Source organism: Lontra canadensis, unplaced genomic scaffold (assembly GCF_010015895.1).
Source record: "Lontra canadensis isolate GAN:19392208 unplaced genomic scaffold, GSC_riverotter_1.0 scaffold110, whole genome shotgun sequence".
In the NCBI taxonomy this organism is placed as follows: Eukaryota; Metazoa; Chordata; class Mammalia; order Carnivora; family Mustelidae; genus Lontra; species Lontra canadensis.
This window is the reverse complement of record NW_022631104.1, coordinates 2,908,645-2,935,126: the sequence shown is the minus strand read 5'-3', so window position 1 is coordinate 2,935,126 and position 26,482 is coordinate 2,908,645. Positions and strand designations below refer to the sequence as shown.

Sequence of the window (26,482 nt, the reverse complement as noted above, 5' to 3'; positions counted from 1 at the left end):
TTGGCCCTAAGTCACCAGACTGGGTTCTTCCCTCCTGCCACATCCCAGTGGTGGAGTCCAGCGTCTCCGTTCCTGCCCTCCCTCCTTCTGGGCCTGGGATTGCCCAAGTCAGTGACCCAGAGACAATAGCGCTCTGTGACCGTGCTCGGTGACGTTCCTTCCCGAGGACCTTCTCTCTGCCTAGAGTTGGCAAAGGGCGCGCAGCCTCAGAATGAGTTCCGTGTTCTCCCAGCTTGGTCCTGGCGAAACCCTCACTTTTGACCTCTCCACAGACCCTTGCCCTCCTGAACCTCACATCGTGTATTCCAGAAGCAGGAGAAGGAGGCCGTCTGGACGTGGGGAACTGGGAGAGGGGATGCACCGTGGCAGACACCCCCCTGGTGGCCTGGCCTGCATCTGAGGGAGGCAGGAGTGGGGAGGGGTCCCCTAGTCACAGCTCTTCGGAATCTGGGGGACCCTCACAGGGAGGGGGGGTACACTACATTCTCATAGGAGGTGCCCTTAGGAGTCCACGGGGTCCCAGCCCCCAAAGTGCCACATAAAACTTCGTTCTTTTCATCTGTTTATTTGGCTAAGGTCATTTCCTTGTAACCAGCCACAGGGGAAGTTTTGGGAGTGGGGAGGGCTGCGTGCACTCTGTGGGAAAAAGATCTGGGGGCCAGAAGAGTTTGCCTCGGGGTGAAAAGGAGGTCAGCAAAGCCAGGACTCAGCGGTGAAGGACTTGGGCTGGCTCCCTAGCTCCTTCTGTTGCCCTGGATTCCTTCCCAGGGGTGACCCGGGATACTCTAGTGACTCGGGCCATGGGAAACCAGCCCCTCAGCCTCCTGTTTTTTCTGCCAGTCCATTAAACACGGATTAGCAGGACCTTCCTAGATGGCCTTTTCAGTACATACACCCAGGGATTCCCCAGTCATCTCCATCCCAGATCTCTCCTGTCTGCCTGCTGGATACCTCCATTCCTGCATCCACTAACCCCTCAGACTAGACTCGACATGTCTGAAGCTGACATGTCACCTCCCAAATGTGTGCCATCCCCTGTGTTCCAATCACAACTGGTGAGGTCATCCCTCCCCAGTGATCCAAGCTTCACCACTGGCTCTGCTCTCTTCTCGTCCCACTACATCCAGTTCGTGGCAACTCTGCCCACTAGCGTCTCTGGAATCCTTCCATCCCTCCCCATGGATGTTTCCACCGTGCCAGTCCAGCCAGGATTTCCTGCCTGGAGAGGGCTGTGCTTTCTTACCCGACTCCCCACATCCTCCTCTGCGGCCCGAGTGGTCGTGTCTCTGTCCCTCTATAAACTCCTCCCAGAGAGATTCCCCATTGCTCTCGGGATGGAGTCCAGATTCCCTAACATGCTTTGCCAGGTCTTTCACTGTGCCTGTCCTCTCTCCCCCCATGCAGGGAACGTTCCAGACTCTCACCTTTGTTCAGTCAGGTCCTTAAGTCACCATGTTGCTGGCCGGGGAGGCTTTGCCAGGACCATTCTGCTTTCCTCAGCTGTCCTCCCCTCTTCCCTGTAACAAGCTGCGACTTCTCCCTCAGTCCTCAGTTAGTCCCGGGACCCCAGTCCCTGCGGGGAGCTCCCACGGCACCCTAGACTCCCCTGAATGACCCTCCATGGAGATGCTCGATTTGACAGTCTCCTCCCTCCCAGCAGGAGGCCCTTGAGCTTTTCCTTACCTGAATGAGGTAAGGAGGGCTGTTTCACATCCTTTATCCCATTCTGTCGCACCCAAAGCTGCACCAACCCACCCCTTCCCTGGAGGAAATGACTCACGGTCGCAGGCTGTGCTCCTAGGGTGCTGCTCACACAGGAAGATCTTCCTTGAAGCCCAAGACAGTACTCCAACCCAGCACAGGGCGGCCGGGGCTGGGGAGGCGGGTAGGGGAGTGGAGCGGAGGTGGGGGCTTCCACCATCTGGCTGGGTGCTGCCCTCAGGTGTCCAAGGACAGGCTGAAATTTCTTTGATTTTCATCCAGGGTCTTTTTTTTTTTTAAGACTTTATTTATTTATTTGACACACAGAGAGAGATCACAAGTAGGCAGAGCAGCAGGCAGAGAGAGAGGGGAAAGCAGGCTCCCCGCTGAGCAGAGAGCCCGCTGCGGGCCGATCCCAGGACCCTGGGATCATGACCCGAGCCGAAGGCAGAGGCTTAACCCACTGAGCCACCCAGGGTCTTGACTAGAGCAGGAGGTAGGGAAATAGGCTTGCCTGCCCCCCCGGGGTGGGGGGGACTGCCGGCTGCCAGGCAGGTGCTAAATTAAGAAAAAGGTAAGACTGGGGCGCCTGGGTGGCTCAGTGGGTTAAGCCTCTGCCTTCAGCTCAGGTCATGATCCCAGGGTCCTGGGATCGAGCCCCACATCGGGCTCTCTGCTCCGCAGGGAGCCTGCCTCCACCTCTCTCTCTGCCTGCCTCTCTGCCTACTTGTGATCTCTGTCTGTCAAATAAATAAATAAAATCTTTAAAAAAAAGAAAAAGGTAAGACTTAGTGGCCTGGCATCCCTCCACCCCAACCTGAGTGTGCACACACACACACACACACACACACACAGTGTCCCTCATTTGATGCGATGACAAGAGCTTGTAACTTTGAACCCCTAGAGAAAGGAAGTAAAAGGAAGACATGCTTGAGAGGAGCTGCCAAGCCGAGCCACCGGAAACCAGACTGAGTTCACTCTTCTATTAAAGAATAAAAGCAAAAAACCCCGAATGTATCGATCCTTACTAATGTTAACATTCGGATTTATTCCTGTGTTCCTAGTGGGTGACAGGTGCCACACTAGGTGGGAGGACACAGGGGAAGGTGGAGATGCGGTTCCCGCTCTCATGGACTGAGGGGACCGTCGCCAGAGGGACATGTAGCTCAGTGTACAGCTGCGATGCGGGGAACCCCTCGCAGCAGTGACTGGGGCGGAAAAGGGTGTGCGGAGTTCCCAGTATCAAACTGTTGACTGATGAAACCCCAAAAAAGGACAGGACTCGATGGTTAGCTTTAGATGTTTCCATGAAAGTTTTGTTTTGTCTTTTGAGAAAGCAAGTGTGAGCGAGGGCCGGGGTAGGGGGGCCAGGGGGAGGGCAGAGGGAGAAGGAGAAAGAATCTCAAGCAGGTTCCACACACGCTCAGCGTGAGCCCGACACAAGGCTCCATCCCACGACCCTGAGATCAGGACCTGAGCAGAAATCAAGATTCGGATGCTCAACTGACTGAACCACCCAGGTGCCCCTAGAAGAGCTTGTTTTTTTTTGTTTTCTTTTTGTTTCTAACATTTTAAAAGTAATTGCGGGACGTCTGGGTGGCTCGGTCAGTTGAGCGTCTGCCTTTGGCTCGAGTCATGACCCCAGGGTCCTGGAATCGAGACCTGCATCAGGCTCCCAGCTCAGCGGGGACTCTGCTCCTCCTTCCGTCTGCAGCTCCCCCTGCTTTCTAGTCTCTCTTCTCTATCTGACAAATAAAATCTTAAAACAATTTTTTTTTAAGTAATCCCTGCACCCAATGTGGGGCTCAAACACACAACCCTGAGATCAAGGGTTGCATGCTCCACTGACTGAGCCAGGCAGGCACCTCCAGGTGGCTTTTTACAATTCTATTTATTTTTTTTTCCAAAGATTTTATTGAATTATTTGACACAGAGACACACAGCAAGAGAGGGAACACAAATCAGGGAGGTGGGAGAGGGAGAAGCAGACTTCCCACTGAGCAGGGAGCCTGATGCGGGGCTCGATCCCAGGACCCTGGGATTATGACCTGAGCTGAAGGCAGAAGCTTAACAACTGAGCCACCCAGGCGCCCATAAGTGGCTTTTTTTTAGAGCTCAAGTGGAGAGCTGTTGCTATACCTTCTCCGTCCATGGCAAATTATTATTCTTGCTCAACTAGAGTGTCCGCTTACTGCCTCTCATCTCTAATTCCCATTTTGTTTCCCCCATGGGTGGTCAGGATGAATTTAGGAGACCGTCGGCCCTGTTGTCTGGCTTTCTCAGAGAAAGCTGATGGGTTGGATTTTGTCACATGGAAATGTGGAAAGATACTTGGTCAACTTAAAGGGCATTGGATAAGTTATACCTGGCAGTCAGATGAATGGGGAAGAAGAAAGAAGTGGATTGGGGGGATGGTGTTACTGAGCAGGAGGTCCTGATGACTTTGAGATCTCAGGGTACTGAAGATGAAGAAAGAAGCTAAACGGAAGGGAAGTTATGGTCACAGGTAGGGTGCTGGGTCAGTGAGCTTGGAGGTACAGCAGATGTGGGAGACGGTGAAACCCAAGGGAAGTGATTGGCCAAGGTGGAATGAAGAAAGTCATTGGAGAAAGGTCTAGAGTGTTCAGTGGTCATTGATGTGCATCTAGGACAATGGGAGGGACTGAGGTGGACAGCAAGACTAGGAACCAGGAACCAATGCCTGTGAAGAATGAGAGGGAGTTAGGATGGGTGGCATAGGATACGGTTTGGCTCCAAGTGATAGAAAACACCAAAGCAAGGCTAAACATGATGGAAGTTTGTCTCCCACACCCTCTTCAATGTCAAGACACCCAGTCTCCTCCTATCTTGTTACTCTGCACCACGTGATGCCAATTCAAAAATCTACCTCCTGGTCCAATATGGGTGCTGGAGTTCCAGCAATCACGTCTTCAGTCCAGAGGGCAGGAAGCAAGAAGAGCTGAAGGGAAGCATCCACCCTTCCTTTAAGAACACTTGGAAGTTGTAAACATGGTTTTCTCTCCTGTTGGTCAGAATATAGCCCCACCTGTTAAGAGCAGCTAGGAGACGTCATCTTTATTTTGAACACACACAACCCCTGCTAAAATACTTGAAGGTTATATTTGTAGAGGGAGAATCAGATATGGGGGAACAATTGGCTGTCTCTCCCATAGGCAATGATTGGGAAGCCAGCAGAATACCAAGTAGGGGGTAAAAGTGATTTAGTAGGATGGTGTGAGCTTAAAATGGGGCAAGATTTTCTTCAAAGGGGGTGGAGGATAATCTGGAAGTGGTACAGGGAGGACCCAAACCCCAAATCCGTGGGAGGTGTGTGAAGTTTGAGACTGAAAGCCACCACTTGAAAGGGGGGTGGAGTGGCTTCTTGGGAGTCACTGGTTTCCTGTGAAGAAAATGAGGACCGGGGGCGCCTGGGTGACTCGGAGGGTTAAGCCTCTGCCTTCAGCTCAGGTCATGATCTCAGGGTCTTGGGATTGAGCCCCGAATTGGGATCTCTGCTCAGTGGGGAGCCTGCTTCCCCCTCTGTCTCTGCCTGGCTCTCTGCCTACTTGTGATCTCTGTCTGTCAAATAAATAAATATTTTAAAAAATAAAAATAAAAAAGAAAATGAGGATGGGCAGCCTGTGAGGGGTTTGCTAGGGGGTCTTTGCAAGGAGTGGGCAGAGGCAGGAGCTGGGTCTGGGGCTGGCAACACAGGGCTGGGAAGCTGCATGGCCTCAGTCCCGGTCATGGTTGAGGGTGGGTCTTGCTTGGTCAGGGTGACCTGAAGCAGAAAACTCTCCATCTCCAGATGCACACATGAACTGATCACAGACAGCCGGACAGTCACCTCCCACATCCTCCTTTTTGCCTCGAGCACTAAGTAAACTTGACATCTAAGCCTTGATATCAGTCCTGATGTTCTGCATTTGGGATTATCTATGAGTTTAATAGATCATGGTTAAAAATTTCAACAGAGTACATGTGAAGATCTAATTGGCCTTTCTGGATGATTCATGAATTGGGCAGCAAACCCTCTAGCAGATGAGGTAGGGTAGGGGGGCTCTGAGCAATTGGCAAGTGGCAGGAGGATGGGGCGAGAGTGATTAGTAAAATGATTGTTCCTGGCAAGGTCACTTTCCTTTAGCGGGGAGAACAGGGGGCCCCACAATGCACAATACAGCTTCCCTTGGAAGATGGAGAGGCTCGTGTGGCAGACTCATTGGTGCCCATCGGAAAACTCAACTGACCGGTTAAGACTACATTTGGGGGGGGGGCACATGGGTGGTGTAGTTAAGCATTCAATTCTTGGTTTCGGCTCAGGTCATAATCTTGGTCGGGGTCATGGGACGGAGCCCCGCAGTGGGGCCCGAGCTGAGCACGGACTCTGCTTGTGATTCGCTCTCCCTCTGTCCACCCGGTTCATGCTAAGATAAATCAAGCTTAAAAAAAAAAAAAAGCCTACATTTTAGGGGGGAGGGCGACAATGCAATGGGATTAGGTATTAAGCCCCCTTTTGGGGACTTGGCCTAAGTGATGTTGCTTGGGGCCTATTGTTTTAAGACTGGGAGAGAGAGGTGGGGGCAAGGGGCAAAGGGATAGAGAGAGCATTTTTATCTGAGAGTGAGCCAGAGCGAGCACAAGCAGGGAGGGAGTGGAAGGAGCAGACTCCCCGCTGAGCAGGGAGCCCAATGCTGGGCTCGATCCCAGGACTGCAGAATCCTGACCCCAGCAGATGCTTAACCGAGCCACCCCAAGAATTTTTTTAAAGGCATCTTTCAGTGTGGGAACTACTTTTCCACCCATTTTTTTTTTTTAAAGATTTTGAGAGCGAGCGAGCATGAGCAGTGGAAGAGAGAGAATTCTAAGCAGACTCCCCACCTAGCACAGAGCCCGACATGGGGTTCAATCCCACGACCCTGAGATTATGACCCGAGCCCAAATCAAGAGCCAAAAACTCAACGGACTCAGCTACCCAGGCACCCCCATTTTCTTTTTAATTATTATTATTATTTTTAAAGATTTTATTTATTTATTTGACAGAGAGATCACAAGCAGGCAGAGAGAGAGGAGGAAGCAGGCTCCCTGCTGAGCAGAGCGCCCGATGCGGGGCTCGATCCCAGGACTCTGAGATCATGACCTGAGCCGACGGCAGCGGCTTAACCCACTGAGCCACCCAGACGCCCCTTCTTTTTAATTATATACATGGTTTCCCAGCATCAGGGAGTAATATTCAAATGCCAAAATTCACCCCTAAGCGCCCCCCCTCATCTGCCCCACCCCACCGGCTGCCCAGGGTAGGTTTGTGAAGCCTTAAGAGGCCTGAAAAGGTTTTCTTCAAAGAGATTATTAAACATTGTTATCATTCCCATGATACAATCCGTCTCCTCTTGTGGCTGTCCCACCAGGAACCTGTGCTCAGTCCCCCTGGCCATCTACACCCAGGCCCCACGCCCTCCAGGATCTGACTCGAGTTTTCATTCTTGGGGATATATCTTTAATGAAGATGTTGAACTATTTAGGGGACAAACGTACTCTGTGTACAAGTTCCACACACAGGCTGTCATGGGCAGCTGTCATGGGCAGCTCTCAGCGAGACGGGACAGTAGAGCCCCAGCATCTGGGTCTGCAGGATGGCGGGCAGCAGCAGCAGGAGGGAGAGAGCGGGCCTGGGGCTCTGCCCTGACACACTGTGTGGCCCTAGGCAATTTATGTAACCTTTCACCTTAATGGCTCCTTTGTAAAAAAAAAGGGGGGGGGACACCTATCAAGTACCTTCTTGAATTCTTGCGAAAAATACTTTAGACACATACAAAATGCGAAGTGCACGCCTGGTTCACGGCAGCTGCCACACAGAGCTATGTTGTTGTTTTCAAGTTTATTCACTTAAGTAATCTCATGGGGGCTCAAACTCACAATCCTGAAATCAAGTCACGTGGTCTTTGGACTGAACCTGCTGGACACCCCCACAGTTATTATTTAAAACTCTGTCAGGTCGTAAAACCCCTGGGGCCGGTGGCAGTGCCTGGCACTGTAACTAATCATCCAACATTAATGGAATGAATGAAGGAATGAATGAGTGGAAGAAGTGGAGGGAGGGAGGGAAGGAGGAAATTGACGGATGGACAGACGAGAGAAGGAATGAATGGAAAGGATGGACAGGTGAAGGAAAGAGTGGGATAGATGGAGGGACAGAGGGAGGAAGGCAGGCTGGCTGGCAAAAGGCTTAATTCTAGGGAAGCAGGCGCTGACCATTTCTTTCAGGAAACTGCTGCATCGAGAAGAAATACTGAGTTCCGAGGCCGCACCGGGGTAGCCTGAGGACGTAGCGGGAGACCCGCTCAGAGAAACGTCAGCAAACTACTTGTACTATATTTAAAAAAGCGGAATCCAGAAAGCTTCTGCTCTTTCTCTGATGGGGACACGTGGGTCCTGACTTGCGTGCTGTCATACACCCCCAGCCCCTCAATCCCCGGTACGAGGAAGGGGTACATGAAACACCCCTGAGCCCAGAGCGATGGGGGCACAACGCGGCAATCACTGGGTAGAGCGTGTGCGTGTGTGTGGTGGGGGGTGAGCAACGGACTATTCTCACTTCCCAGGGCGGCTCTGTCCTTAGCACACACTGCTTCCCAGGCCCCCAGACAACCCCGTTGGAGCAGAACCGCAAATAGATCCAACAGCGTAAGGCAAAAGCAGGCAGATTAATGAAACCAGCAAAGGTTTTTGGGGGGCATTTTGGCCCTTGTCTGTCCGAGACGTATTTGGAGGGAAGGTGGGGTGCTTCTGAATTTGAGGCTGGGGACAGGAGACCCCCAGGCACAAACCGTCAAGCCCAGGGGAGCCCCCCCGCCCCGCTCAGCAGCCCCCTTCCCGGGTCCAGTTTCGGGCGTTGATGAAGAGCTGGAGCCAGGGGGAGGTGGTCAGGGTGTCAAACGGGGGAGGTCGCCACGCCCACTGCCACGGCCTCACAGCGCGCTCAGGGTGTGGCATGAGAGCCAGGTGGCGGCCATCGAGGGAGCAGACGCCAGCCACACCCCCAGGGGACCCGTTGGGGTTCATGGGGTACTGTTCCGTGGGCTGCCCAGCATCGTCTGCCCAGTGCAGTGGCGCCAGGCCCATGGCTTCGATCTGGGCTTGGAGCTCCGGGGAAGAAAATGCCATGTAACCTGCAGGGAGGGGAAGCAAGACGGAAGGGAGGGCAAAGCTCCCTCATGCCCTTCACTCACCCCGCCCCCCCGCCCCGTCCCCCCCCCTGCCTTCCAGAGCCTGACCTTCCCCGTGAGCGCTCCACACAGGCAGCACGGCGCCCTCCATCCCTCGCAGCATCAGGGCTGGCCCGGGCCCCACACGCACGCTGGCCCAGCGAGACTCGAAGCGGCCAGACAGGTTGTGGCGCAGCACGAGGCCAGGAGGGGTGGGCCAGGAGTCGGGGCCTGGCTCCTCGGCCTGCTGGGCCTCGTCGCTGGGGCTGCCTCCAACCCAGCCCAGCAGCGCCAGCAGCTGACAGCCGTTACACACGCCCAGGCTGAAGGTGTCGGGCCGCTTCCGGAAGCGCCTCAGCTCGGCCCCGGCCAGCGGGTGGAAGGTCACAGCAGCCGCCCACCCTAGGAGGGAACAGGGACGTCGCGGTGGGGCCTGGCACGGAGGGGGGCGGCTGCTCTTCCGTCCCTGCCATGACCCTCCCAGCCCCCAACACACATGCACGCACACAAACACAAGTACACACGTACACCAATACACACACGCATACACACACAGGTGCACACACGCACATACCCTCTACAGGGCAAATGCAAGGAGAACAGGTTTATCTGCTTAGATGTTGCCATTCGTGGCCCAGAGATGGCCCTTAAGTTTTTCGGCCTGGCCAGCAGAGTACTTTCAACGTTCTTTATTTAACTCCCTAACATTTAAAAATAAGATTTCATATAAAAATCTGGATTCTGGGGGCGCCTGGGTGGCTCAGTTGGTTAGGGATCTGCCTTTGGCTCAGGTCATGATCCCGGGGTCCTGGGATCGAGCCCTGCATTGGTGGGGAGCCTGCTTCTCCCTCTGCCCCTGCTTGTGCTCCCCTTGCTCGCTCACTCTCTCTCAAATAAATAAAATCTTAAAAAAAAATTAAAAAGTAACCACCCGGGGTGCCTGGGTGGCTCAGTGGGTTAAAGCCTCTGCCTTCAGCTCAGGTCATGATCTCAGGGTCCTGGCATCGAGCCTTGAATCGGGCTCTCTGCTCAGCGGGGAGCCCGCTTCCCTCTCTCTCTGACTACCTCTCTGCCTGCTTGTGATCTCTGTCAAATAAGTAATAAATAAAAATCTAAAAAAAAAAAAAAAAAAAAGTAACCACCCAAAAATAATCTGGATTCTTGGTTTCTCCTGGAAACCAGAAAGATCTGGCCATGCTGGGCCCGCCCTCGGAGAGCACAATCTACACGAGGCGTAGACGCCTTTAGATGGAGCCCGTGCCACCCCATGCCACCCCGCCTCACATCAGTCATCCCTGGGCCTGCTGCTGGCGTCTGGCCCGGAACGGATGTACTCCCCAACCCTGCCGCTGCGGAGGTGAGAGACCAGCTCCCGGTCAGGAAGAAGGGAGCCACGGCACCCCTGCAGGAGTGTGCGGGGGAGGGAGCAGGCAGACGCACGACACCTACCTTTGGCAGAGCCCAGGACGTCCGCGTAGCTGAAGCCGCCCACAAAAGCCACACCACGAAACGTGTCCAAGCCGATTGCCCCAGAGCACAGGTCCTGCATGGTCATGTCCCACACCTGGCAGGACGGGCAGGGGCAGCATGGACAGACATAGCCCGAGGCCCCGCCCTGGCCCCGGCTCTGCCAGCCACCCCGCTCACCTCAAACCCAGCCAAGTGGAAGGCATCTGCCATCTCGCGGTCTCCGTTACTGCCCTCCTCTCGCAGGATGGCGACTCGGGGCACGGGACCACCTGGCGGGGAGAAGGAGTGTCTCTGGGCCAGAGGCCTCCTTCCCTACCACAAAGTCCCCCCACATGCCTTTTCCTGGGCAGGCCCAGGCGTCTAGGCCTTGCGTTCCGCGCCCCGGGCTGAGGGTCGGGGAAGCCGGGCTGGCACAGGCTCCCTCACCGGGCTCGTGGGGCACGGACGCTTCGGGGAAGGTCGGGGGCAGGCAGTAGCTGGGCCCTGTGCGCTCCCGCAGCCCCTGCTCTTCCTCCGCCACACAGCGAGGATCCGCCTGCAGCCGGTCCAGCTGGAAACTCGTCTCTTCCCACACGGCGCGCAGCTGCCCAACAGTGTCCTCCAGGACCACAGCCCCGTTCACGGACACTCGCACCTGCAGGGAGGGGCGCGTCTCTCAGGGCCAGGAGTCAGGAGGCTGCCCCCGGGGCTGGCGCATGGGGGCCACGGCCTCCTCGCCATGCACCGTCCTGCCCTTCCTCACCAGGGCGTGGGGCCCGGCGTCGCCCGTGGGGCCCAGCTCCAGGCAGCAGAGTCCAGCAGCCCCGTAGCGCTCCAGCACCTGGCCCAGGTCTGCCTCCTGCACCTCCAGCACCAGGCCCGGCTCCTCGGCGAACAGCACCGGTAGCACTGGGAGAACGAGGTAGGGGCACAAGGGTGACTGGGGGACACCACGGATGTGGGAGGGTGGTGGCCAGCAGTGGCTCCGGGCTGAGGGACTGGAGGCGGGGATCAGAGGGGAGAGGAGGGCTGAGACAGAGGAACCAAGGATGTGGCCTCAGGGTCTTTGGGGAGGGGTCCCAGATGGGTGAGTCACTGGGCTGAGTGGTCAGAGAAGATAGCCAAGGACTTGGGAATGGGGTTGGGGACGCTCCATTTTTTTCACTGGATGCGGGGTCCACAGGGTGGGGCACACAGCGCAGGCCCGAGTCTAAACCACCCGCTCCTCACCGTCGACCCCGGGGGCAGGCACATCCACCTCTATCCCACAATTCCCAGCAAAGGCCATCTCCAACAGGCAGGTGATGAGACCCCCATCACTGACGTCATGGCCTGAGCAGACGAGGCGGTCTGGAGGAAGGAGAAAAACGCTTAGCAGCCTTGGGGCCCAAACCCCCTTCTAGAGGGTAGGTCCCATATGCGAATGTGGGCATGCTCCAAGAACTGGAGACCAGGGTGACGGACCCCGCTTGCCCCACCGTTGAGTACCTGCCATATGCCAGTCACAGGCACACTCTGCCCCAAGGCCTCACTCACCTCTCAGCAGGCCCTGGGTGACATTAAAGGCATGCGCCAAGTTCTCGGGGACGTCCAGGTTGGGAGCCTGCTCGCCCAGCTGTGAGAAGCACTGGGCCAGAGCCGTGCCCCCCAGCCGGTGCTGCCCAGGGCTCAAAGGCACATACAGCAGACGGCCTGCGGAAACGGGGCAGGGGTGAGGGGGTGGGATGGCTCAGAAAGCCCCCCTACCACCGTGCTCGCAAGTACTGAGGTTCCCGGCATGTGGGTGGACAAACAGACCCCCAGTCCCAGAGCCAAGACAAGGGGCCCAGACCTCCCAAAGCTGACCCCAAACAGAGGACCCAGCTCAGAATGCACAGTGCAAGGAGGACGGGGAAGCGCCCATACCTCCTCCTCCAGGATGCTTGAGGTCTGGGGTTACAGTGGCCGTAATGTCTGGACAGACAGCGTAGGCTGAGATGACCAGCGATCCTGTAGAGCAAGGAGCACAAGAGTGGGGGCGCCTGGGGGGTGCGGTTGGTGGAGTGTCCAACTCTTGACTTAGGCTCAGGTCATGATCTCAGGGTCCTGAGATCAAGCCCTGTGACCGGCAGGCCCCACACTCAGCGGGGAGTCTGCTTCCCCTCTCCCTCTCCTTCTGCCCCCTCCCCTGGCTCTCACTCACACTAATTAAAAAAAAAAAAAAAAAGGTAATCACAGACCCATCCCCCTGAAACATGTAATAGATTATATGTTAATTTTTTAAAAATTAAAGAAAAAAAAAGGAGTAAGAAAGTAAGATGCCAGCCCAGCCCACAGGTCTGCCCCTTCCCCACGACCCCCAGGCCCTACCAGGAGCCCGCACTGTCTCAGAGCCCACTCGGGCGGCCATGCTGAGAGAGTCCTTGCCACCATCCACTGCCACACCCAAGGCCGCCATCACTGCCACCATAGCCTCACAGGCGTCCGCCAGAGCCGCGCCCTCCCCTGGGAGCTTGGCGGCCCACATCCAGTTCCCGCTGCATTTCACGTCCTGGGGAGTGGCGGACATGGGTGCGTCAGAGACAAGAGAGGTGGGGAGTCTGGGGCGGGGTCGGAAGGGCTGGGAGGTCCGGAGGCGAAGGTGAAGGGCGGAGGCGGATGCCCACCCCCCCCCCACCACAACCCGCTCCGGGACTCACCCGGAGGTCGGTGACTAGCGCGAACACCAGGTTGGTGAGGGCTTCGGCCACGGCCAGGCGGGCGGCCACCTTGGGGTCCAGCAGGCTCTTGATGGGCTGCTCTCCTAGAGCAGTGGCAGCCCCAACGAGCTCCTGGTGACTCAGGGCCACAACGGCCACATCTGCCAGGGGGGTCTGCAGGGCTCCCACACACTGCTGCTGGGCCACCAGGCCACCCACGGAGCGGTCCACCTGCAGAACCAGCTGCGGTTGGCAAGGGGGCAGGGCCAGGGACGCCGGGGTGGTGGGGGGACAGGCGTCATCACAGACACACAGGCCTCAGGTGGTGGGAGCAGGGGAGCCGGCCCGCAGGCCCGCTTCTCCCTTGGACCTGCTGAATCCCCACAGCCTCGGGGAGGCCAGGGGTGTGGGAGCAGCAGGAAGGGGACAGAGTCTGGACCTTGTTGGTGAGGTAGCGCTTGCTGGCCACAGCGGGCAGCCTCAGAACACGCTCCAGAGCCTGGCGCACACGCAGACCTGGGGGCAAGGCCAGGGGCTTCAGCACGGGGAAACTCCTCTGGAGGAAGAACTCCTACAACACAGAAGGTGACAGGGGTGTGAGAGCAGCTGCGGGAGCGCTGGGCACAGATGGGACAAAGCACGTGTCAGGCAAAGGGCAGTTGGAAGAGCTGGGGCAGAGAAGGGAGGAAAGCCGGCCTCCCTCCCACCCCCACATACCTTCCGAGGCATCTTGCCCAGCACCCAATCCAGCTCCAGGTCCACAGGGGTTGGGGGGGACAAGGGGGAGCCATCCTCATGGCCATTTCTTCCAACGGGGCACTCGCGATCGTCCACCAGCACTATCTATGGCCACAGAGCACAGAGCAGAGGAGACTGTGAACCCGAGCAGGGAATGCTTCCAGAAAGCCAGGCAGAAGCGCTCTCTCCACCCTCTGTCTGGCTTCCCTATTGAGTGCCTGCCCCTGGCCGTCTCCTACACGCTGTCCCCCAGTCTGCGTGCCACTGACTCCCATCTTCCTCTCCTTTTCTCCCCCAGACGGCTCTCCCTCCCTCCAGCCCGGACACAGGCAGCTCTAAGCCCACGCACTGCGGCCACCACCAACTCCCTGGGCCCACTCACTCTCCTGTCCCCAGTGATGGTGCCCACAAAGCAAGCCGGACAGCGTTCCCGGGCGCTGACACGACTGAGGAAGTCCCGGTCAAGAGGCCTCAGCAGAAGAGCATTCGACTCCTGGTACTCAGCCCCCCAGATTTCCAGGGCGTTCAGGGTCGGATCCCCAAGCTGCATCCAGGAGGGAGGAGGAAAGGAAAGGGTCAGTGGGCACTGCCCTGTCTCTTGTCTTTGCTAGGAGTCTGGGCGTGGGGGGTGGGGGGAAGAAGGCTGGGGCCGGTGGGGAGGGGAGACGGCCAGACCTCAGGGCACGACGCCCACCTGGAAGCGGCTGGTGTAGATGACAGCCCCGGCGGGGTCACTTAGCTCCTTCAGGACGTTGCCTAGTGAGAGGGCGTGGGGGAGAGGGGATGAGGCAGCCATGATCAGCCCCGGCCTCCAAAGGAGCCCCAAATTCTGTATACCCTGCAGAACTGTGGCTGTACCCCACCCCCCAGCAACCATTCCATGGCAGCAGGCTCCCACCCCCCCCAGTGCTGAGCCTCTCCTGAAGGTACGGGGGGTAGAGAATGGGACCCAGGGTTGGGCGGCCGCTTGCAGACCCTCGATGCCTCAGCCTCAGTGGAACCTGGCAAGAGGCCAGGGAAGCCAGGTCCCTCATCCCAGTCCCTGTCCTCACCATTGCCACCAGCGCCCTGATCGTGGAGGCTGCAGATGGGGTTCCCCCTGGAGGCCTCCACACAAGCCCGGATCACACGGTTCATCTTCTGTTCCATCTCCGGGTCCCCCCGCTGCACGGCCCCAAAGTCCAGCTCGCTGGCGTTGTCGCCCTGCACCTGGGGCAAGAGAGGGCAGAGCTGGGCTGGAGGGCTCTGGGAGCTCACGTGCCACCGAGGCTCAGGGCCTGACAGCGTCGAGGACTCTGCCCTTGAGCTAGTCCCACTCACCTGCACAGACGATGCGGCTCCACCCCCGACTCCGATCCTGTAGACGGGCCCCCCAACCTTCACCACATCCATGCCTGTGGGGAAGGAAGGCAGAGTCAGAACACGGAGGAATCCAGCAGGAGCAGCAGGAGCGTGAACAAGCGTATGGATGACAGAAGCGGCTAAGAGGGGACAGCAATGACTATCACAGACGTTCGTGTTCTTCGGGGGAATACAAGCCGGGCAAGTCATCCTCCAGCTTTACCAACACAGGCACAAAATCAAACACCGCCGCGTCACCTGTCTTACAAAGGACAGGAAACGCCGTTGACCTCTGAACAACACTGGGGTTAGGGGGTGCTGACCTACCCAGTAAAATATGTGCACGGAACAGTCAACTTCCACAAAAGTCAACTACTCAGAACCTACTATCAACCAGAAGCTTTACTAATGACTGTCGATTAATAATAAACGATAGAAAGTAATAAACTGGGGTGCCTGGGTGGCTCAGTGGGTTAAGCTGCTGCCTTTGGCTCAGGTCATGATCCCATGGTCCTGGGATCAAGCCCCGCATCAGGCTCTCTGCTCAGCAGGGAGTCTGCTTCCCATCCCCCCACCCCCGGCCTGCCTCTCTGCCTACTTGTGATCTCTCTCTGTCAAATAAATAAATAAAATCTAAAAAAAAAAAGTAATAAACTAATAAAAACCAATGAACAACACATATTCTGTGTGTTACACAGACGCTGTGTTCTTACATTATACGTCACACTGTTCTCTCACAATAAAGTAAGCTAGAAAAAAGAAAACATTCAGAAAATTAGAAGAAAGATACATTTACAGGACTGTCCTGTATTTATTGAAAAAATTCACAGACAAGTGGATGTGCCCGGCTCAAACCCGTGTTGTTCAAAGAGCCAACTGTGATTTAAGGCTCACAAGAGGGAGCTGATTCATTGATTACAGTATATCCGCACACTGAAACACTATCCCCCCAGAAGAGGATCACATACGATTTTGTATATTTATCAATACGACATGATCTCCAAGATATATTGCTAAGTGAAAAGAGCAAGGTACAGAATTATGGGCACCCCTTTACAATTGCATCAGGAAAAAAATAACAGAAATAAGTAACAGCAGAGCTGGAAGACTTAGGCCCAGAAACCGGTTAGTAGACCTAAACGAAGGGAAACAGAGCTCGTGTTGACAGAGAGAAAGGTTTAACGCTCTTATGATGGCTGTGTTCGCCAAACTGATCTGCACTCAGCCCAATCCCTCTCATAATCGAGCTGCCTTTCTCACAGAAACGGAGCAGCCGATCCTAAAATCTGTATGGGAACATAAAGGACCTAGAACAGCCAAAACAATCATGAAAAAGGAGGACGAAATTGGAGGACCCACACTGCTGGCTTTTAGCATTTACTACAAAGCTGTAGTAATCCAGTTAGTGTGGTTCCAGCACAAGCACTGATACATGGATCTATGGGCTGCGAACCGTGAATCTGTAAAGGACTCTTACGTTTATGGCCAGCAGATTTTTGTTTCTGTTCTTCTCTTAAGTAGGCTCCACACCCAACATGGGGCTTGAACTCACAACCCCAAGATCAACAGCTGCGTGCTCTACGGACTGAGCCAGCCAGGAACCTCTGGGGCAACTCATTTTTGAACAGTCCCAAGACCATTCAGCAAGGTACAAATGAAAAGTCTTCAAGACGTGGCATTAGGACGACTGGATATCCACATGTAAGAGAGTAAGTTATATTCCTACCTCACACCGTATTAAAAAAAATTCACTCAGAATGTGTCAGAAGGGCATGTGGGTGGCTCAGTCTATTAACCGTCTGCCTTCAATTCAGGTCATGATCTCAGGGTCCTGGGATCAAGTCCTACATCGGGCTCCCCACTCAGCAGAGAGCCTGCTTCTCCCTCTCCCACTCCCCTACCCCCTGCTCAAGCTCTCTCTCTCTCTCAAATAAATAAAAAATCTTACAAGAAAAGACAAAAAAAAAGTATCAGAAACCTCAATGTAAACGCTATAATAACGTGGCAAGAAAACCCAGCTGTCGTCTTTATGACCTTGGTTTAGGCAATGGTTTTGTTCGCCTTGACATCAAAACCATAAGCAGCAAAAAGAGATAGAGATAAACCTGACTTGACCAAAACTAAAAACATCTGTGCTTTCTTTTTTTAGACATCACGAAAAAGTAAAAAGAGCAGGAAACAATACTTGCAAGTCATGTATCTATCTGATAACTGTTTAGCATCCTGAATACATAGAACTCTTATAACTACACACACACACAAAAAAACCTGATCTAAAATGAACAAAGAATCCCCCCCCGAAAAAAGACAAAGACTCAGACAGACATTGCACATCAAGGAAGATCTCTAAACGCACGTGAAAAGATGCTCAACGTCATTAGCCATTACGGAAATGCAAACCCCAACCACAACGAGATGCCACTTCACGACACAGGGTGGCTAGAATCAGAGACCGGTAACAGGAGTTGGTGAGGATGTGGAGTAATCAGAACCCTCTTACACTGCTGGTGGGGGTCGAGGGGGAGTGCAAAGTGGTTTGGAGACGAGTCAGGCAGTTTTTTAAAAAGCTGGACACGGTTACCGTGGGAGCCCCCATTTCCACTCACAGTTCTACAGACTGGAGGCACGAGAACATATGGGCCCAGAAAAACACGTACACATGTGTTTACAGCAGCACTACCCACAACGGCTGAAGAACCCAGATGTCTACCAACTGATGCACGGACAGACACAGAAGAGGCCTGGCCCTGGAAAGCAATGAGGGTCTGGTTCATGCTACCATACAGATAGTTCTTGAAAACACGGTGCACAGTGAAAGGCACCAGACACCTAAGGCCACATCCTGTGTGATTCCATTCACGTGAAATGTCCCGAACAGGCAAATCCACAGAGACAGAAATCGATGGGCCAACGCCAGGGGCTAAGGGAGGAAGAGACAGCTAACGGGTGTGCTGGTGACAATGACATTCTGGAATTAGTGGGGCTCGAGGCACAGCTTTGTGTGTATCCTAAAAAACCTCTGCCTTGTACACTTTAAAAGGGTGAACTTCAAGGTACACGGATTACATCTCCATAAAGTGGTCATTAAGAGAAAGAAGCGCGTGCCTGTGTTATTTCTTTTAAAAAAGGGACAAATTCGCATACAGGTCTGTTCCTAGATGCAGGGAAATCTCTCTGGTCAGGTACCCAAGTCACTGGCTACCGCTGGTTACCTCTGGGGAGGGAAACTGGGAGGTCAAGGGAAGGACACTTTTCACTGTGTGACCTTTTCTGCCTTTTCTGAACCATGTGACTGGGTCACCTCTTCCAGGAACGCAACCCGGTTCTTATCTTGACTGCAGCACACGAGCCAGCACACGACGGGGCCTACCGGATGTTTGCCCCCCTGAACTGGGTGGGCAGATAAACGCCCCTGGTGCACGCCAGGCGCTGAATAAACACGGGTGCCCCCCCGCCACCGCGAGGGAGGAAACCGGGGCGCGCACAGAGTCAATGCACACCCAGCACCCCCCTGGCAGAAAGCCCTGTCCTGCCTTGGAAACCTGCCCTGGGCGGAGGGCCACGAGCCGAGAGATGAAAAGCCAACCCGGGGAGTGGCCTCCAACTCCCCTCCAGCGGCGCTGCAGGCAACGCTGGCTGGCACTGCAGGGAAAGGGCGTCGGCTCCTACCTGGCTCTGGGGGTTCCTTGCTCACGTGTTCAGCTTCCATGGACCCAATGCCCCCGCTAAACATGATGGGTTTGATCCACTCACGCCGCTGGCCATCTGGGAGCTGGAGGCCCAAGGAGCGGGCGAAGCCTAGAGCGTGGACAGCCCAGGGAGTGAGGACAGAGTGCAGTCACCCAGTGTCCCCCAGCGCCCACTTGGTCACAACCCTCCCCACCTCTGGTACTCGGTGTCCGTAACCCTCAATAACCCCAGACTTACCGGCCAGCACTGGCTCCCCAAACTTGTTGCCGTAATCAGAAGCCCCATTACTGGCCTCGATGGCGATCTCCAGGGGACTGGCAAAGTTCTTAGGATACTGGAAGCTTGGATCCTCCCAGGGCAGATTATAACCTGGAAGGAAAGCAGAAAGTTGGCTGGACCGTTAAGACAGAAGACAGAGGGGCCAGAGTCCTTCGGAAAGAATCTAACTAAGCCGCCAAGACCACCCGTGAGGGTAGAACGTCCCATTTTAGGAACTTCTGTTTCAGGAAGGTGTAGGGCGTCCAGTACAGCACGGACCTTGCTCCCCAGCTCCCACGCCAGCCCTCCCTCTGAGTCTCAGGATCGGGGCTCTTAAGGCTAAGAAATTGGGACTTGGGGGCGCTAGGGTGGCTCGGTTGGTTAAGCGGCTGCCTTTGGCTCAGGTCATGATCTCAGGGTCTTGGGATCAAACCCTGCGTTGCGGTCCTGGCTCAGTGGGGAGCCTGCTTCTCCCTCTTTCTCTTTCTCAAATAAATACATTTTTTTGAAAAAAGATACTGGGACTTTGGGGGCAGGTGCGGTCACGAGACTGACCCAGTATCATGTTTCCTTGCTGAGCAGGTGCTGGTTTATAAAGAAACTGGCAGTTGTGCAAAGCCTTCCTGGTGACTTGGGTTTCCCTGGCCTAGAGTCCTTCTGGCGACAGCTGGTGACAGGCCAGCTGCTCCAGAGCCCTGCCTCCCAGGAAAAGGCACCCAAGATGACCTAAGAGACAGAAGTGCTCCACTACCACCAGGACAAGGGAGAGATGGCAGGGAGGACAGTGGTGGGACCTGGGATGTGCAGGTTTCCAAAGCAATAGCCAGCGGTACCAGCCACCACATGGGCCCCGCGGCCTGTGCACTGGACGTCTCGGATCCGGCCTCCGGTGCCCGTGGTCGCACCGCTGAAGGGGGCCACTCCTGTAAAGAGATGGGGGAGATGTATGTGTACCAAAGAGACAAACCCCAGCTCTGACGACCCCATTAAAAATCAGGATTGGGGGGCACCCAGGTGGCTCAGTGGGTTAAAGCCTCTGCCTTCGGCTTGGGTCATGATCCCAGGGTCCTGGGATCAAGCCCCACATCGGGCTCTCTGCTCATCGGGGAGCCTGCTTCCTCCTCTCTCTCTGCCTGCCTCTCTGCCTATTTGTGATCTCTGTCAAATAAATAAATAAAATCTTTAAAAAAATCAGGATGGGGTGCCTGGGTGGCTCAGTCAGTTAAGCGTCCGACCTGATCACTCAGGTCTTGACCTCAGCGTGGTGGGTTCAAGCCCCGAGTTGGGCTCCATGTCTGGCATGGAGCCTACTTTAAAAAAAAAAAAAAAAAAAGAAAATGGGGCGCCTGGGTGGCTCAGTGGGTTAAAGCCTCCTCTTTCGGCTCAGGTCATGATCCCAGTGTCCTGGGATCGAGCCCCACATCGGGCTCTCTGCTCAGAGGGGAACCTGCATCCCCCCCCACCCCGCCTGCCTCTCCGCCTACTTGTGATCTCTGTCTGTCAAATGAATAAATAAATAAATCTTTAAAAAGAAAGAAAAGAAAAGAAAAATCAGGGTGACCAGCCTCCCTCATTGTTTTTCCCAGGCCCAGCCTGGAGGACCTACCCTCTGCACCACATTCTGATCTCACTGACCCATCCTTGGGACCCAGCTCACCTGTGGGGAAGTTGTGGGTCTCCGCTGTGAAGACGACGTGTCTCAGGGCCCGCTGCTGCCGGAAGCGGCTTGGCTGTGTGGGGTCCTCGGGCCGTAGGAATTGGACTTCCTTCCCCTGGATTGCGCTGTGGACACATTGGCCGTGGACCTTGCTTCCTTCCTGCAGCCTCCCCTCCCCTGTGCTTGCCATCCCCGCCAGCCTAGGGCACAGCCCACCTGCTGTTGTCACAGAACTTGAGGACGTTGTTGGGGTTCGAGGACGCCTGAGTGCTCATGATGGACTCAAAGAGGGAGTGTGCCAACTTCTGCCCGTCCATGTGGAGCAGCCCCTTGAAGAACCAGTGTCGGCTGTGTTCACTGCAGGGGTGACGCGGGGAGGGAAGGACAGGGAGAAAGCTGGGTCACTTCTCACGCCGTGCTGTCTTCTCAGCAAGCAGCACCAGTTAACGGCCAACTCTTTAGTAAAGAACAGGTCAGAACAGATTCCAAAAAGCCTTAACCTTCAAATGTCCTCTCACTGTGGATTGTGCAGATCCAAAGTGAATCTGCAATTGAGATCTGGGTGTAGACTACCGGGGGGGGAGGAGGAGCCCGGGCCCTCAACCAGACTCGGGGACACCCCCGAACCAGAGGAGAGCACGAAGGCAAGTCCCTGGGCTCTTCCCTTCCAACCTCCACGGGCTCACACTTCAGAACGTCCCCATCCCGCCCCCCCGACCCACCCCACCTATTGGACTGAGCCAAGTCGAAAGCCTCCACAGTGCTGGGGTTCCGCTGTAGCTCCTGGAAGCGTTTGGTGTAGAAATCCAGGTCCCAGGAGTCTAGGGCCAGGCCTAGAAGACAACCCGGGAGAGCTGACTGGCGGACTCGGGCCACCGGGTCCCAGGGCTCAGTCCCCTGTGACCGGCCTCGCCTGCGCCTCCCTCCCAGGCATCCCGGCTCACCCAGCTCCTGGTTGGCCTTCTCGAGGGCACACCGACCCTCAGTTAGGATGTTGATAGAGCCGTTGAGGGGCGTGGAAATGCTCCCAAGGGAGAAGCTCTGGATGGGACGGGGGAAGTGCTGTTCTGTCATCCGGTCATGGAGGGTGGCCAGGGCGATGGCCTTCATCTCAGCTGATGGGGGTTGGGCGAACTAGAGGCAAACACACACATACACATACACACGGCTGGAGACGGAGGGCTCAAGTCTGGACAGAATGGTGCATGCTGTATCCTCCCAGTCACACAGGGCCTGCCCACAGCTCATCTGCTTGGTGCCCGTGCGCCAATTACTAAGACACGCCCCGTGCAGACACGAGCCCCTGTAAGGTGCACAGATTAGCAAGGGGAGCACGGGCTGGACTTCCTTCCCATTTAGCCCTCGACCAGGAAGTCTTAGACACTGAACAACCCGCAAACAGGACAGGCCTAAGGCCAAGAGTTCCTCCCACTTTCTCCTGAGTTCAGGATCTAATCTCTTTTCCTTTTTTTTTTTTTTTTTAAGGTTTTATTTATTTATTTATCTGATAGAGCCAGCTAGAGAGGGAACACAAGCAGGGGCAAAGGGAGAGGGAGAAGCAGGCTCCCTGCTCATGTGGGACTCGATCCCAGAACTCTAGGATCATGACCTGAGCTGAAGGCAGATGCTTAACAGACTGAGCCACCCGGGCGCCCCAGGACCTCATCTCTTTGATCTCTGGCCCAGCTCCTCCTCCCCCTCACCACGGGCGGCCAGACGCCTCACCGAAAGCAGGTAGCGCCGGGTGGTCTCCACGCGATCCACAGCCCCCAGCCCAGCGGCCCAGCACACTGACACGACGTTGGTGGATGCTGGGGTGGAGAAGTTCAGCCTGAGGAGTGGGCCAGCTGGTTAGGACCTGAGACCACCAACAGAGAAGGTGGATCCCCCCCCGACCCCTGTCCCGCTGACCTCTCACCTCTGTCCCCCTCACCAGTGGCCTCTAGCCTCAGACCTGGGCACCAAGAGACCTGCTTTGGAAAGTCACTCAAATCAAACCGGAACTGTCCTTCCAGCCTAAAATGCTTGGATTTCTACCTCTCAGAGTGCAATCTGTTCAACTTCTAGAACATGCCTGGTAGCTGGCTCAGTCTTTCAAAGATATCTTCCCTAATGGGGAAGGCACATGTATGGCTTTCTAAGCAGGGAGTAGGATGGAGTGAAGGAAAAACAGATCTGTCAGGGGTGGCAGGAGAAGGAAGAAGAGGAACGGGAGTGGAAGGGGTGGGCAGTGCGTTTGGAAGGGAGGTTTGCTTGAGAACACGGAAGGCATTTACCCCGGGCTAAGACACTCACCTGGGCCCAACCTCCAGCAGCAGGTCATTGGAGTCAGGATGGAGCCAGGATTCCAGAGCAACGTCCCCCGGTAACAAGGGGCAGCCAAAGAGCCACGTCAGCTTTTTCATCTCCTCAGCACTCGGACGGGACTTGGCTGCAAGGAAACAGGACAGGGATAGCCTGAGACCCTGCCTGGCTCGGCACACCTCCTCCCCGAAGTCCAAAACTTGGCCCAACCTGTCCAGTTCACATTGTAGCACAGCTCTGTCTTGACACCCTGAAGTGCTGGGAGCTGCCCTTGGAGCTTCCTCTGAGTGTGTCCGGAAGTGGCCTTCTCATGGCCAGAGGGATGCACATAGAAGTGAAGAACTGAGGCCATCGCTGGAGTTGTCCGTTGTGGAAAGTGACTTAGGTCCCTGAAAGGTAATCAGCTATCACCTGTCAAACTGATTCTGGATTTCCAAGACAGCTGAGGCTTTGGAGGCATTAGGGATGGGGTGGGGGAAACGGGCATTCAGAGAGACGAGGTACTCTGAAAACCGGTTTCATCCTGCAAAATGTGGGAACAGGGAATACAGGTACATCCTGAGCACATGATCCTTGAGCACCTGCATGTTGCTGGGCCCCAGGAAAAGTCTCAGGAACACAGCTGTGAAGAAGACAAAAACCATTTCTGCCCTCACAGACCTTGTGTTTTATTGAGGGGGTCAGGCAAGCGCCCAAGCATTTCTAGTCCAGTGTGGGCAAGGCCAAGAGACTGCAGCGACCAGCCTAGCACTTGAGGAGTTAGGGAGGACTTTCTGGAAAAAATAGCATCGAAGTGTAAACCCACACGATGAGCTGGACGGGCCCAGCTGGTGGAGTCAGATGACACCCTTCTTCTGGTGTGCCTCTGCCTTCTGGCTGCTCCTTCTCAGCCACCTGTCGGGGGCCCTGCCCTTCACTCTCCTCTGCCTACACGCTCTTCCGAAGCGTCTTCCAGACTTGTGGCCTTAAATACCACCTGGTAGATTGAGCCAATGAAACTGCCAGGATTCAACCATTTTTGACCCAAAACAGCAACTTCATCTCATTTGCTATCTGCCAACAGATTCCGTAACGTATTCAACCCTGACTCTCCCCAACACTCCAAACTAGTACACCAACATGCTCACGTGACATCTCCACGTCGATGTCTCATAAACACCGATGGCAGTCTGTCTGTGCCAAAACAGAAAATCCGATTTCTCCTTTCTCCAGACTGCCTGTTCTCCAGTCTTCCCCATTCAATCAGCACTATCAAATCAGCTGCTCACACCAAAAAGTCAATCTCGCTCCTTCTTCCTGAGCCCTCTCTATACCCAATTCATCTGCAAATCTATTTCCAAACATATCCCAAATCTGTCCGCATCCTTTCGTCTCTGCTACCATTGCTCTAGTTCAAGTCACCACCATCAACCACTCGAGGCCCCCCGAATAGGACCTAATTCCACTCCTGCCCCAACCACACACCATTTGCCATACTTCAGCATAGTGAGATCATTGCTGCTTATCACACATGATATAAACTTCTGACTCAGGACCCTGGCTCACCTAGTCTGGCCCCCTGCCCACTTCTCCAACCCAATTTCACACCACGATCTTTTTCACCCGCAACAGCCCACCACACTGGCTTCTTTTCTAACTTGCCAACCTCAGTTTTGGAAGGCAATTTTCTCACCCGGATTATTTGCATTGCTAGCACTTTTTTTTTTTTTTAAATTCTACTTATTTATTTGACAGAGAGAGATCACAAATAGCCAGAGAGGCAGGCAGAGGGAGAGGGGGAAGCAGGCTCCCTGCCAAGCAGAGAACTCGATGCGGGGCTCCGTCTCAGGACCCTGGGCTCATGACCTGGGCCTAAGGCGAGGCTTAACTCACTGAGCCACCCAGGCCCCTTGGCTAGCACTTTTTTTTTTTTTTTTTGAAGATTTTCTTTATCTGACAGAGAGAGAGACAAGCAGAGGGAGAAGGAGAAGCAGGATCCCCGTTGAACAGAGGGCCCCATGATGCGGAGCTCAATCCCAGGACCCTGGACCAAGACCTGGGCCCAAGCAGAGCCACCCAGTTGCCACGGCTAGCATTTTCTTATTTAGATTGCTGGTGAAATCACCTTCTTGGAAAGGACTTCCTAAATCCACTCCTCTGAATTAAGCCACTATCAGACATCCCTATCTTGATTTCCTATATAGTAATTTAGCAGTACCTGGAATTTTATTTATTTAGTATCTTACATGTTACTTTACTTAGCACCTGACATTTTAATTTATTTAAAACTCTACCTTCCCCACTAGAACAAAATCTCCATGGGGGCATGGACTGTAGCTGTTTTATCACCACTGGATCGTCAAGGCTTGGAAAAATAGGTGGGATCTAAAAGCGGGGGGGGGGGGGAGCCTAATAAATAAATAAAATTAAAAAGGAAAAAAACCCACTAGTATTTGTAGAGTGACTGAAGGAACTCTTGATGTCCATCCCTCAGGAGCCACTCCCGCCCTTTCAGGCCAGGCCTCGTTTCAGGGAGTGATGCTGGATTCCATTCTCACCGCTCCCCATCCCATTCTGATCACCCTTTCTAAAGCTACGCCCGTCACCGTTGTCCTTTACACCGTAACTGCCACAGGATTTATCCCATAGAAACGATTTGCCTTATTAGAGGTATTAGTCACGCGCCAAGAACGCAGGGGCAGGGCTGTCTATATCACGGCTGTGCCCCCAGCGACTAGCAGGACATAAGGCAGTCGGCAGGTTTTGTTGCTGGAGGGAACTGGGTAAGAGGAGCGGACTTTGACTGGGGTCGGGGGAGTCTCCCCCGACTCGCGTCCACGGACCGCGCGCATGGTCGCAGGAAAGGGCCCCGGCTGGAGGCAGCTCGGCCCGCTGCGGACCCAGAAGCAGCCTGCATCAGGCCCGGGATGGGTGGAGAAAGAAAGAGATGCAGCAAGCAAGATAGCATGGACATCCCGGGACAGCAATACCCACGTGAGAAATTTCCAGGGACAGAGTTCGTGGAAGTATGGCGCGGGCAGTGAGTCATTCAAGCGCGCCACGGGAAGAGGCGGGCCCTGGTGGCGCCCCGCCCACTTCCGCGCGTCCCCGCGCCGGCGTCTGGGTGCGTAGGCTTAGCCGGCCACCAGGCGGTGCAGTTAGGGAATCTCTCACGAGCCGCGCTGGGGTGGCTCAGTCTGTCCCGCGACTGCTTTCAGCTGGGGATCTGATCTCAGGGTCGTAGGATCGAGCCCCGCATCGGGCTCCCTGCTCGGTATAGGGTCTGCTTCTACCTCTCCCTCTCCCTTTGTGCTCGCTCTTTCTTTCTTTCTCTCTCTCTCAAATAAAGAAATAAAAATCTTAAAATTAAAAAAAAAAAGGATTAAGGGGAACAAAGTACAGTGGGGGACACCCAGAATGTAGTAACAGCAGACGGTGCTTCCTGCCTGTAGGCTTAAAGGGACAAAGGAGGGAATGGTGTCATC

At 55.0% G+C, this 26,482-nt stretch overlaps 1 protein-coding gene across 4 annotated transcripts; it reads right to left on the bottom strand.

Moving 5' to 3' along the window:
* Positions 1 to 8,429: 8,429 nt before the first annotated feature.
* Positions 8,430 to 26,057, bottom strand: PFAS (phosphoribosylformylglycinamidine synthase). Of its 4 annotated transcripts, XM_032839837.1 has the most exons (28): positions 25,992 to 26,057; positions 23,229 to 23,407; positions 23,010 to 23,145; positions 22,440 to 22,545; positions 21,659 to 21,848; positions 21,442 to 21,547; positions 20,931 to 21,071; positions 20,715 to 20,839; positions 19,852 to 19,980; positions 19,037 to 19,168; positions 18,779 to 18,907; positions 15,089 to 15,162; positions 14,821 to 14,977; positions 14,463 to 14,524; positions 14,151 to 14,312; positions 13,748 to 13,873; positions 13,470 to 13,601; positions 13,031 to 13,261; positions 12,702 to 12,882; positions 12,258 to 12,341; positions 11,889 to 12,044; positions 11,583 to 11,702; positions 11,116 to 11,261; positions 10,800 to 11,007; positions 10,551 to 10,642; positions 10,353 to 10,467; positions 8,973 to 9,305; positions 8,430 to 8,867 (listed from the first exon to the last, which is right to left on the bottom strand). In XM_032839837.1, the coding sequence occupies exons 2-28, from the start codon at positions 23,368 to 23,370 to the stop codon at positions 8,557 to 8,559; spliced, it is 4,026 nt and encodes a 1,341-aa protein (XP_032695728.1). In that variant the 5' UTR covers positions 23,371 to 23,407; positions 25,992 to 26,057; the 3' UTR covers positions 8,430 to 8,556. The 4 variants fall into 4 exon arrangements, with proteins under 4 accessions (XP_032695728.1, XP_032695727.1, XP_032695729.1 ...); XM_032839836.1 differs by lacking the exon at positions 25,992 to 26,057 and having other exon boundaries at positions 23,229 to 23,719; XM_032839838.1 differs by lacking the exons at positions 23,229 to 23,407; positions 25,992 to 26,057 and adding an exon at positions 22,752 to 22,851 and having other exon boundaries at positions 23,010 to 23,094.
* Between the last annotated feature and the right edge of the window lie 425 nt (positions 26,058 to 26,482).